Source organism: Colletotrichum navitas (assembly GCF_030913465.1).
Source record: "Colletotrichum navitas strain CBS 125086 chromosome Unknown LY79scaffold_91, whole genome shotgun sequence".
Taxonomy (NCBI): domain Eukaryota; kingdom Fungi; phylum Ascomycota; class Sordariomycetes; order Glomerellales; family Glomerellaceae; genus Colletotrichum; species Colletotrichum navitas.
In genome coordinates, this window is record NW_026850637.1 from 101,460 (window position 1) to 113,945 (window position 12,486).

The 12,486-nt window shown below is 53.4% G+C and overlaps 4 protein-coding genes across 4 annotated transcripts; 3 read left to right on the plus strand and 1 right to left on the minus strand.

Moving 5' to 3' along the window:
• Positions 1 to 1,422: 1,422 nt before the first annotated feature.
• LY79DRAFT_697525 (uncharacterized protein) lies at positions 1,423 to 2,358 on the plus strand (the record flags this gene model as incomplete). The annotated part of the gene is made up of 1 exon (XM_060564856.1): positions 1,423 to 2,358. One exon carries the CDS (start codon positions 1,423 to 1,425, stop codon positions 2,356 to 2,358), a length of 936 nt encoding a protein of 311 aa, XP_060409117.1.
• A 690-nt stretch (positions 2,359 to 3,048) lies between these two features.
• LY79DRAFT_673594 (uncharacterized protein) lies at positions 3,049 to 4,711 on the plus strand (the record flags this gene model as incomplete). The annotated part of the gene is made up of 4 exons (XM_060564196.1): positions 3,049 to 3,326; positions 3,408 to 3,612; positions 3,817 to 4,111; positions 4,521 to 4,711. The coding sequence occupies 4 exons, from the start codon at positions 3,049 to 3,051 to the stop codon at positions 4,709 to 4,711; spliced, it is 969 nt and encodes a 322-aa protein (XP_060409118.1).
• Positions 4,712 to 10,555: 5,844 nt separating this feature from the next.
• On the minus strand, positions 10,556 to 11,152 carry LY79DRAFT_583623 (uncharacterized protein; the record flags this gene model as incomplete). Its single annotated transcript, XM_060560339.1, has 2 exons — positions 10,556 to 10,788; positions 11,023 to 11,152. 2 exons carry the CDS (start codon positions 11,150 to 11,152, stop codon positions 10,556 to 10,558), a joined length of 363 nt encoding a protein of 120 aa, XP_060409119.1.
• A 180-nt stretch (positions 11,153 to 11,332) lies between these two features.
• LY79DRAFT_583624 (uncharacterized protein) lies at positions 11,333 to 12,209 on the plus strand (the record flags this gene model as incomplete). Its single annotated transcript, XM_060560340.1, has 3 exons — positions 11,333 to 11,364; positions 11,415 to 11,717; positions 11,921 to 12,209. 3 exons carry the CDS (start codon positions 11,333 to 11,335, stop codon positions 12,207 to 12,209), a joined length of 624 nt encoding a protein of 207 aa, XP_060409120.1.
• Between the last annotated feature and the right edge of the window lie 277 nt (positions 12,210 to 12,486).

Here is a 12,486-nt window from a genome sequence, read left to right on the forward strand (position 1 = left end):
GGAGGAATAAATGAATGATAGCCGAGTTGATCCGACCCTCAAGTGATTTGATCCATACGCCGCCAGCTCAAAACGATAGACGGAGCGGCTGATTGTTTGCCAAGGCACCTGCCGTCATATCCTCATCGCCCCTTTCCCGAAGCCATCATGTGTATGGTTCGTTCGCCATGGGGGAAGAGAGAGATTGTCTGGGTGGTATTCCGCACGGCGCGCCAGGACTGCAGAATGCCAGCGGCAAATGAACCGTGGATGTTTGTTTGTTTGTTTGTTTGGTTTATGGAATTTGGGCCATGCATTCTCATATGAGCACGGTCCGTCATCGTGTCATGATACGAGAGAAATCCAAGATGAACCCGGCGGCGGCGGCGGCGGCGGCGGACGCGTGTGTGTTTGTTTGTATGGAGAACGGCGTCTCGCTGGAGCACCAGATTGAGGGCATCTCGGTTGTGATCAACTGATGGAGCAGCCACACCAGGGCCATCTGGTATCGTCAGCTCCATGTTCTCGGTCTGAAACCTGGGGGATTGGGACGGAACTTACGTTGGTTACATGGCGGATCAAGTCAAGTCCATGGTTCGCGCGAGCACGTCACGTTTTTTGGTGTTTGAATCTCGGTCGTTGGCAACTGATTAGAAGCCACAACAGGACAATCATCTGGTCTCGTCAGCTTGACATTCCCGCCCTGACTGGGATGCGACTTACGTTGGTTCCATGACTGATCAGGTCCACGGTCCTTCTGATGAAGCAGATGGATACGGATGATGACGATGCAGCATTCATCTGGTCCTCAGGCAAATATTGGTTGTTGTTGTTGTTGTTTTTTTCTTTTTCTTTTTTTGGTTTGTTTTTGGAGGTAGAATTGTGGAAGCCCGGAGAACATTTGGATGAGATTTTGTGTGCTCCTGGCGGGGATATGATATAAGTTGTAGCGACTCATGTGGCGATTGTCTTCTGCCATGGCCTTGGACCACCATCTCACATGGTTCCCGCAACATTTTGATTCTGATTCGCTCTGCTTGGATCCGGCACCTACGCACCCGGCCGATGAACTGCTGTCTTGTCTTGGTCAACCGGTTCGCACTCTTCGCCTCGCCGCTGCTCTTGGCCCTCATCCATACCCGCGGGCACCAACGCCAACGCCGATAAACACAGGTACATATGCACACCCTTTTCCTCTTCCCTCGCCTCCATGCACTTGCAGTCACCTTGTCCTGATACTAACGCGCTTAGCCGACGAACTGCTGCTCCATCTTCACCAACCGGTTCGTCTCGACGCTGCTTCTATCCTTTCATCCATTCGTTCCCCTCAAGATCCATCCATACCTGCATCAACGCCGACAGGCATACGTACACTTCCTGCTTATCCATCTGCAGTCACCTTCTCACCGCTTCCCCCTCCTCCACACCTCCACACCTCCCGAAATGCCTCTCTGCGATGCAGAAATCAGGCACCTTATACACGCCGGCAAGCTCCTGAGTCAACGGGTGCCACCACTGACCGCAGAGGAGACGGCCTGGCTCGACAAGACGCGCCGCGAGAACGAACGGTTCTTCACGGTCCCTGCTGACTCCCAAACCGCCAGCGACGCGGCCAACGCAAACCCCATGGTCAGGCTCGACTTCACCGCCATCCCCATCAAGGACGCCTACGCGAGAGAGCTCCTCGCCATCCGCCAGAAGCGGAGCTGGACTGAGGACGAGTCGGGGTGGTTCGCCGTCGCCCGCGGCCAGCTCGACAACATCCGAGACAGCCCCAGACACATCGGCGCGCCGTCGTCATCGTCGGCGTCATCGTCGTCATCATTGCCAGCGGCAAACATTACAAGCATCACCAACTTCACCTTGCCGACGGACCCGGGTGCCCTCACGCCCACCCGAAACGCCATCGCCCACGCGGACCTGCAGAGGCAGTGGTGCATGGAAGAAGACAAGTCTGTCGTCGCCGCCACCGAACCTCCTCCTGCTGCTACTTCAGCCATCGACCCGCCACCACCGCCGCCGAGCGTGCATACCGCACCCGAGACACCTCGTTCCAAGAACAGACGTGGCTATACCAGGTCGTCCTCAGTTGTCTCTACATTGCAGGCTGCTGCGCCAGTCACAGCCGGCCGGCCGCCCGTCCGTCCTTCCGCTCTTTCTCGTTCCATCTTTAGTCGTGCTACTCCTTCTCATCCACCGCAAAACGCCGCTGTTGATGCCGCTGCCATTGCCGGCTTCTCTCGAGTCTCGACCGAGTTGCTCCAGAAGTACGAAGAATACTCCGATGAATACAAGAAGCTTCAACCGTCGGTTTCGAGGTATATCGAGCTCGAAGGCCTCATGAGGGAGCTAGAAGTCAAGATGTACGCCAACTTGTAGGATGATCATGGCCAGGTGAACAGGGAATGTCTTGCTGTCCATCAAGGAGCCATCTCGTCTCTGTGTTTGCTTGCTTGACTCTCTCTCTCTCCCTCTCTCTCTCTCCCTCTCTCTCTCTCCCTCTTGTTTACCCCCCTTTCCTTTCCCTCATGTCGTCTTGTTAACCTGCGCACTCCCCTTCTCCTGCACATTCTTCTGTTTGCTCTCCGGCCGCAGCCTCAGAGCTCAAGACACAGCTCCACGCGCTGAAATGCACTCACCCATTCTACATATCGGCTTCAGGCCATTATCCGCCATCGTTCGTTCGTCTGCCTCTGCCTGTACCTCCCGAGCCCAAGACATTAGACTAGCTTCGTCGCCATATCTTAGCCAACACGAATCTATCACTTCTCATCGTCGTTCTCACCGCTCTCAGTCGAAATGAAGCATCAATCCAAGGCGCCACCGAATGCCTCTTCAACTTGGTTCTGTTTCTCTGTTTCATGAGACTCTTCTTTTTCAGCACACATTCACTCGGTGTGTCAGGGCTCGCCCAGAGAGCCAACGACAATATGCCCCAACTCAGAGGCCGAACAACAGAGACCGTGAGCCTCCTTCCTCCCTTCCCCCCACCTCTACCTCTTCTCTGACCTGTGAGGCTCTGACTTGACAGTGATTCAGCAATTTAACGGTATAATCCTTGGCGATCCGATGCCACGTCTGACGTACAAGCCCGGTCAAGAACGGATGATTGCCCAGTACATTGTCCGGCACGGGCTAACCCCAAGGTCGGCAAAGGCTGGTGGGAACCCTGCGGAGCTCTTTGCTCGAATGGGCTGCGTCGGGCCTCTTCACGCACGCTTCACCCAACAACGTATTCTAGAAGCCGTCGAGAGACGGGCCAGCAAGTTCTGGAACTCGAAGCAATACAGACCGATATGGGAAAGCAAAGAAAACCTCGCAAAAGATGTGGCCGAGGATGTTTGGAGGTACGTCGGCAAAGTCCAGGATTTTTGAGAATCCTCTTCTTCTTCTTAGTCCAGATGGCTAACAAACGGCGATGCAAACAGGTATCCTATGTTCATGCAGAAATGGCTGGATTCGGACTGGGACGGTGACACAGATCCACCTGATTGCAACAGCGACGACGACGACGACAACAACAACAACAACAACAGCGAAAAGGATAATAACAGAGCGGTTTCCTCTCGGGAGCGCGGGGATATTCCGCAAGGGCGTGTTTGTGACGGCCCAGCTACGCCGCCACAGACGCCAGTACGCCAACAGGAGGGGGGCCGCTGGCATCACCGTCCCCAATTCCACGCGGAATCGTCCCGGTTGACGACCACTACCCCTCCCCCATCCGCATCAGGTCAGGTTTCCTCAGGAGTCTCCCTACCACGGGGAGGACGAGGTTGCAGTCTTGAACCTACGGTTCAGATCAGACGCACACCTGTATCTGCACCCCCCGCCGTGCAGCGTTACATATCCGTCATTTCGACGTACTACGACTATCTCCACCGTCTCATCTTGGCCAGGGCGCGGTATCACGACCTGTACAGACGGTTCGCCGTCCACGGTGAGCCACTGGAGGGTGAGATCCGTCAGACGTTTGCCCAAGTGGGGGAGCTGTTGGCAGGGCTTCGTGGTCTCGAACATACCATGATGGAGAGTTACAGGAGACTGCGCCTGACGGCCCAAGCTGCGGTCTTGGGCAAAGTCGCGGACGGGGATATCAAGGAGGGGATTCTTCGTCTGGGAGTTTGGGGCGACGGTATGGCTGAGGGCCGGATGCTGGGCCTTTTTCTCTGACCATCAATGCGTGCCGCTATTGCTTTATTGTTTGATTGACTTGAGATGTGATGAGTTCCACTAATCTGGCGGCCGGACTGGCTTCTTTATGTCTTTGGAAGACGCATGTTTTGGCTGGGGACGATGCGCTTATTTGACAGGTAGATGGAGTCTTTTTCTCGGCTTTGCCCTATCCTGAGAAGTAACAGCCTGTTTTGATTGGTTTCTCTGGCAGGTGATGAATGTTCTGGCGCCGTCGAGGTGACAGGAGTTGTGATGTGACATGTGAGATGACCAAGGACGGAGGGAGCATATAAGACCCGTGTTCGTCCTGCTCTTATTGTTGCATGTATGCTGCAAGCTTGATAGATCACAGCTCCTGCATCTCACAGCAGCAAACAATACCAACATTCTCATTCTCATCCTCATCCTCATCCTCATCCTCATCCTCATCCTCATCCTCATCCTCATCCTCATCCTCATCCTCATCCTCATCCTCATCCTCATCACCTTCATCACCTTCGTCACCTTCATCACCTTCGTCACCTTCATCACCTTCATCACCTTCATCATCATAGCCTGAATATGTACAAAAGGCACGGATACGATGAATACTCGAGTGATGATGACTCGAGCAACATGAACGGCTTCCACAGATACAACGCATATGGGAGCGAATCGAGCTGGCATCTCCGTCCGCATCAAAGCCACGCTCCAAGATCCGCTACTCGACGAAGCAGCACTCCGCGCGCTGGCAGTAGTAGCTACATCAACAAGGAACAGGAACAGGTCGTCATCCTGTCTTGGAAAAGCGCGGGAGTTGTCGTGGCCCTCGTTATATTGATGTTCTGCTGTACGGGCATCCCCATTCCCCATCTGGGAACTCTTCGTCCTCGTCCTCTGCCTCCGTACGAGCCTCCAAAGCCGTCGCCAATCCCATCACCCATTCTTGCGAAAGTCTGTCACCATCACCACAATATCCACAGGCTACGTCCCCAAGTCACAGCCCTTAGTCTCTTTGAGATCCTCGGCCTCGACCCCCACTCGCCTGTGTTTAATCATGGAGCACAAGCAGCTAGCAAAGAGAGTCTTCTCGCAGTTGAGGACAACGCCCGTGCCAAGGATGTAATACTGGACGCCATCATGAACCAAGTGGAGCGGAACCTTGATGGGAATCGCCGAGACGATGAAGCGGCGGCGGTAGTGAGAAGAATCGCGGTGGATACGGGACGGTTCTTGATGGACCCAACGGTGCGTAGGATGTACATTGACGGGTTCGTACCGGTCAAAGAGCGGAGCCAGAAAAGGGACACGGGGGATTGGCTAGGAGAGCTATGTTATAACTTTTAGCATCAGAGGCATAGCAGGATCGCGTGTGTAATAATTCCCGGGAGAGAGGGTAGCTTTGGCGTTTCGCATTTGGCCTGGAGATAACGAGGAAAAAGAAGAAATACATGTCAGTCAGGTTCCCGTCATTCGATCCGAACTTTGAGTGAATCGAAGGATCTCCTTACCTCGGCCGTTGCTCTTGTTGGCTGGCCCCCGTTATGTATTGGCAAGGATGCAATGCACCCACCGGCTAGTTATTCCTTCTTCTTTTGGTGGGTGATGTGACGGTCCTAAGTCTGGTCTTCGCTGGCACAGTAGGTAAGTTGGTAGTACCTGCTGAACTGTCCATTGCCATGCAACAACATCAACCGACCTCGACACCAGTACGCCAAATGGCCTATCCAAGAAGCTCATCCATCATCCTGACACCCCAGACGGACGCCATCCATCCCGGTGATGGCACGTATCGCTCAACAACCGCCTCTATGCCGAACCAATCCTCCGCCCCGCCCCGCCCCGCCCCCGGAAAGGCGGACGTCAGAAGCAACGAGGCAGAAAACACCGGAGTTGGCGGCGTTGTCTGGTTTCGTCGTCGCCAAGGGCAAGACGACCAAGTTTATCTAACAAGGGAGATGGATGGCAATCGAGGAAAAGTCCAGCCCCAGCCTCCATGCGTACATACATACGTCTTTGATCCGCAGGTGACTCCCGCTGGCTTCAAGCTGCCTACCCACTATCCGGTGATGGCCAACCAAACACATGTCTGTCGCCTTTTATTCTCTTTTCCATCCATCATTCCCTCAGGTAACAATTACTCCACAACACCGTCTCCCTGTTCGCCATGGGGCACAATTCAATGCTAACAATGCCTCTCTCTCGGCTAGGAATGAGACCTATCCTCCTCCCGACACAATAACCCAATCACTGGACGTAACCCGAAGAAAGACATGCACGATTCCTGAGCCTCTGTGAGGGCCGATAACACCGAGGCAGAGAATAAACCGCTGGGGAGAGTAGAAAGATACAAAGCCTGTTGAGACCCTTAAATCATTGAAGCAGTGTTCCTTCCTCATTGCCGGTTCCGCCGTATGTCGTGACTATCAACAACATCATTCCACATAATCATCAACCTGTTTTACACTCCATCACCTCCATCACCTCCATCAAAGTTGAAATCGACCTTCCTTGCAAAAGCTTGACGATATGGCCGGCACCAAGGATTTTAGCTTGACAACATGCGAGCGAGGTACGAGCATCTTGTATCTCACGCGCGGCCAACAATCCCCTTTCGATTGATTTCTTCTACCTATCCAAGCACACACTCTCTTTCACCTCGATTCTCGGCATATATGCCCCGACGTAATCATCACTCAGACTTTGCTCGACTTGGGGGTTTCGTACCTGGCTGCTTCCCCTCGCAGTAAGGACCAGACCTGACGACAGGTCGGCCTAATGCCACGCACGCCACGCTCTTTTCCCGCCTCCTCAAGGCAGGCAAAGCGATCGATGCCTAACGGCGACATCAAAACAGACATCTACGAGATGTCCCCCCGATAGCCCTAACGCCTTCAACTTCCTCTAACCCCACCATCCGGGAGTTCAAAGACCACGTCATCAGTCTCCGACTCTTCTCTCCGTCGCTTTCCATCACCAACTCGCCGCGAAGCTTCAACCCATCATCAAAACCAAGACCGACCGTCGCCTTCTCAACCGCTCTCTGCCGCCCAGACGCGCTAGTCAGCTCCTCGCAGCACAGTTTTATTCGCATTCAGGCCCAACCTCATCACCTCGGAAGTCCCTCTCGTCTATTCTTTTCCCATCTTTCGCATGCTGACTGACCTCTGGCATGTCTCGTCTAACCCCACGCCTAGCCAAAGTTGGAACCCGGAAAAAGAGCGAATCCTGCTGAGGCCGATGCCGTCTCTCTGACCAGCCATTCTACGATGATGGCCACGACCACGGCCACGACCACGACGCGACGCCAGCCCTTGCCATGGAGCGTGCCGCTGAACGTGCACGCTCTTACGCGCCGCCTCTGGGAGCCCACGCTGCCAAATAGAATCTCGCACCTAGCCAATGTTCGCATCTCTCATCCCCCGACCCTGTCTATCATTGCCTAAGGGGAAACAGACTTGAGCTTCCCTCATAAGAGGCCCACGGCTCGCCTGTGGCCGGACTCGGCTCAGAACACATGAACAGGAGCCTGTTACCCCTACACTCTAACGTCACAACCACGTATTCACCGCAGAGATATAATGAGTGCTCTTTAAGTACTTGAGATGAGCTCTGGGGGGCTAGTTACTTTACTCCCTTTTAGGAGTAGAAGAAAGGGTTTGTTATTGTTAGCACTGAGGTAACTCTCCCTTGGGCTTACTTTTACTGTGATATCTAAAGTAGCTAGTTTCTCTAGCCACCCCCCCCCCCCCCCCCCCCCGAGCAGGCCATGCAGAGCCAAAATCGGAACATAGCCAAGGTCACGGATCTAGTATTCTCTGCAACATAGCCAACAATTTCATCCACACCATCGAGATTTCTAATGCTCCCTACGATCCCTTTCCATGGCGAGCCTGTTAAGACCATTTATTTAACAAGATAATAAAAGTTTAATAGAAACAATATCCTTACGTTATATTCACTAGCAGACGACTTAATTCTCGTCATAGGGTAAAAGACCTAGCTAAGCAGGCGCGTCCATACAGAACACCTGGACATGTTGCTTCAGGACTAACTATTATCACTATACCCCGCCACTATCTTCTTTGTTCTTGTCCTTATCTTGCCCGCTTGTACCAGGCTTGCCTCGTCATATTGCATTAACTTTATATAGTACCATATTATAGAATGTTACTTTTTGATTCGTTTATACTCTAGTGGTATTAGGAAGGTTTTCTCTTGTCTTTGTTGGCTAATCAACACATCGTCCTAGGTGCCTCAACTGTTCGCAAGTTAACATCAAGCAAGCAGCGCTTTAGTTTCTATCTACGGCTCTTTGTTGCATTCTTCCCGCCCTTCCTGTACCAGATAAGTTAGAGCCTTGAGGGAATGGTGGACGTCGACTCGTATAATCAATTCAAGGACGACTCTCCCTATGCGGCCTGGAAATGGTTACGTAGGAACAGCTTAGGTCGATTGAAAGCTCCCCTGACTTTATCCTAGTTATTAACAATTGTTATCCTCTATCCCTTTAGGGTAACCTCTTACATAATTGCTGTTTAATGCTAACTATAGTTATCTTGTAGCTAGCTTTACTTGGGTACTAGTAGGAGGCTACCTAAACGTTGGGAACAGCGGCCTACTTCATTAAAAGAGTGCTAGTAGAGGGCTTTAAGCCTACTGATGTGTTGATTATGCTGTAATACAAGCAAGCATACTATTAATCTTGGGTCCCGCCTTGTTATTGAGGAGCGTCGTGCGACTCTTGGGGGCCTAACGACGCCGGATTCAGGCAATTCCCCTCAACCGGCCAAACCATTATCCTACCTAAGCGCAAGCATGGATCACATCACCAGCCGGTCATTAAGGGTTTCCCTGTCCCTTGTTTCCCTATAAACCTATATGTTCTCCTTTTCTTATGAACCAAAGCCCTGCTAGCTGAGGTTTCTGCTTCCACTGGCCTATAATTTAGTTTGGAATATACTTACAAGGGTATCCCGCAACCTACATTGTATGTATCCTGGAGACGATGCGGGCGGCGACGGAGACATAGCCCTGCCCGCTGATAACCAACCAAACCATCCCCCTCCTCCCATAAGCGCGGAAGCCCCTCCACATCAGGACTGCATGGGGTCCCCTTTGATGCGGCAGGAGTTACATATTATTGATATGTCTTCTGTTCAAACACCACCTTTGGTCCTAGCTGTTAGTACTCTTATATCCATGATTTCTGAGACGTCTAGGGCAGATGGATCATCAGATGATTCTAGCTGGAGGCGCTTGATCCCGTGCACCTACCTGTTGCGATGGGATAGGGAGAAACTCGGCAGGCACCACCTTCAAACCTCTAATCAAATCTCCTCGCAACAGTCTCTTTCTACCTCATTGCCACTTGGCCGAGTCTTGTTTCTAAGATTCATGTTCTAGCCAAGACTAATGTATTGAAACGACTTGTTTCTTCTGACGCTGCATTACCTCCGCTTTTCTGTCTCGAGTAGGGGCGCCGCCCTCGAAAGCATAGGTATGGTATGGTATTGTAGGTCTAACGGGACCGGGCGAGTGAGTGTCGACCGACATGGAAGATGGAAGATGCGTCTCACGCCCAATCGGAACCCAGCGGGAGCCCCAAACGCCCTCTCCCATGAGACGGACGATAGGTCAATGAAGGTAAGGTATTTCCCCGACACCACCGTCTTTAACGATCGTGTCCTGGACTTATTCGTCGATGATTTCACTGTACACTCAGCGGCTCTGCTTCGACTTTGTCAACTATCTCCGTGGGTCCTTTCGAGTTCCGAGCACCTGATGACACACTCCCGCCATTCCTAACAAATCACAGATAGAGACTGACAAAACGTTGCAGTAGCCGCCGATGAGCCGGTTTCGCTCTGCTGCCGCCCCTGCTGCAGCCAACCTAGGCGAAAACGTCTACGTGCAGGCCACCGAGTCCACCGCCGCCGGAGCCCCCGCGCCGACACCATCAACCCCGCTCCGACCTTGGGAAACTATGCCCCGCGCTTCCTTGTCTCCCGTCGCCTCGTCTCCCGCTTCCTCACCCTCACCCGCAACTGCTTCATCAACCACTCTCTCGTCTTTCCCCTCTCATCTCTCTGGCAAAGCCCAATAGCCTGCTCCCGGCCCCCATCCGCCGCACCATCTCCAGCCGCCTCGCGGAGCACGTACTCTAGGAAGCCATGTTGGATTTGGATGCCGCGGCCAGAACAAGATTTCCCGCCTCCGCGACGCATCCATCGCCAACCTCAAAGTGGAGAAGTCCGCTGGTGGTTACTTGGTGGTGCGCAGATGAATCCGATGACAAGATGGAAGAAGAGGTTTGTTTGTTTGTTTGACGTGATGTGATGATGGATGAAGAAGAGAAAGAGAAAACTTGGTTGGTGGAAGAGAAGAAACGAAAGAGCCGACTGTCGAGAAAAAAAAAAGGCCTTCAAGAGAGATAGGATGGCGAGGAGCTGGAAGCTTTGCACCTCTTGGAAGAGGACCGGCGGCAGTAGAGCAGAGTTTGGAGACGGAGTGAGACCAGCGGACTGATGACACCATGAGGCCGAGTGGCAGCACCAGGAGGAGGCGCCAAGAGAAGCGGAGGAGGAGGAGTAAGAGCAGTCACAGGGTAACAGAGACACGAATAAGGAGGACCAAACAGGGGGGGAGTAACAACGGCTAGAGGCCAACAGGACGAGGAGTGCAAGCAACTTTGCAGTTGTCATGTCGATATAGGATTTGGGCTTGACGACTACGACTCAACCCACCGCTCCCATTCCCGCTCCCGCTACCGGCTAGGATCTGCTGCTACCAAGCTGCTTCTGCCCCCTCCCTTCTCCCCTATCAGACTCCGGCCCCGGGCCACGTCAGTCACTGTCCGCCGCCCCGCCCGACCACGTCCATAATTCTGACCCCCGCCGTCCAGCGATTGCCGAGGAGAATGACAACTGCCTTGTGCGTCTTCTCCGCCGCCGCCGTTACCGCACAGACACAGACACACACACACACACACACACACACACACACACGTACACGCACACATGGAGAGAGAGCTAGTGCATTGTATAACAAGATGGCGCTGTCTTGTCTCTCTATATTCACCTACTTTGGATAATGTCACGCCGACTTGTTTGTGGACAGCAACTCGTATATGCTTACATGTACCGTTGGTGCCTGGTCGGGGGTAGGCTATTAATCAAAGCGCCATCGGTCAGCAAACGCCATGTTTCCTGCTTTGCGAGGCGTCTCAAGTCTGTAAGAGAGGGTGGGGTGATTACTCTCAGTCGAAGCAAGACATCAACAAGATCCTTGTCCCGAGCCAGGACTGCGCTGTCGAAACGTAAGCGACGCTGTCAGCGTCATCCATTTCCCCATAAGGCTCGTCGCTGCCCTGATCTCCTGCGAGACGGCGCTGGCCATCTGTTCCCTTCGCCTTTGGCCCTTGTGCACCGTTCTGACGACATTCTCCTGCAGGTTCCACCTCTCCGGCGACCCGAATACCCCCTCTCTCGAATCGAGCACCCCGACCAGCATTCCGAATGCTCTGCTGCTGCTATAGACTCCCGCTACCCGTCGATCCCTACTCCCCCTACCGCGGCGCCTGAAAGGTACTTGACGCCGCGTCTAACATGTGGTACTTTGGGGAACAGTGCTATGACGGTTAGGAACTCCCAGGTTGCCGTTGTGACTGCTGCCTGTGCTGCTACCGCCGGCGTGCCTGTACCGTTGACTTGCTGCTGTCCTAACACGTTTCTCGCCCATGCCGGGAGAAACTGCATCCTAGGATTCCTACAGTGGCGGTGTCTTCCAGTGTCGAGGCTGGTGCTGGTGCTGTTGTGGCCAAATCAATTGGATCTGCTGCTGTGGCTGTCGCTACTGCGTTGGCTTTCGCTGTAGCTGTCGCATCGCTGCGAGGTATCAACGCTGGCTGCGGAGGCGGTGGTGGTGCTTGTAGCCCGGTCGTCTGTGGACATCTGTTGGCGTTCTTCCTCTCGTCCTGCGGGCTTGACGCTGCGTTGAAGTTGCCATATTGGACCGGGGATTGGCCGTCGATTCTAGCTGCGATGTTCCTGATGTCTTTGGTCCACGTCGATCTATGACTGTGCAGACACAAGCTGTGGCTGCTGGAGTCCATTGTTGGTACTTGGTAGTCGATGGCGTTCCTTGTCTCTCTCGCGTCATCTCTACTGCTCTCGCAACTGACGTCTCTGCTCTTTCGCCGCCGCCTTGGCAGAAGCCTTGATCTTTTCGGGCGTCAATGTTAATGTGTTTCCAGTGTGGTCTCAAGGGTGAACAAGTACTCCCGCTACCTTTCGGCAATCCCGTTCCTGCGAGACGAGACAACGCCTGGTGGTCGTGGACGGCGAAATCCTCGTC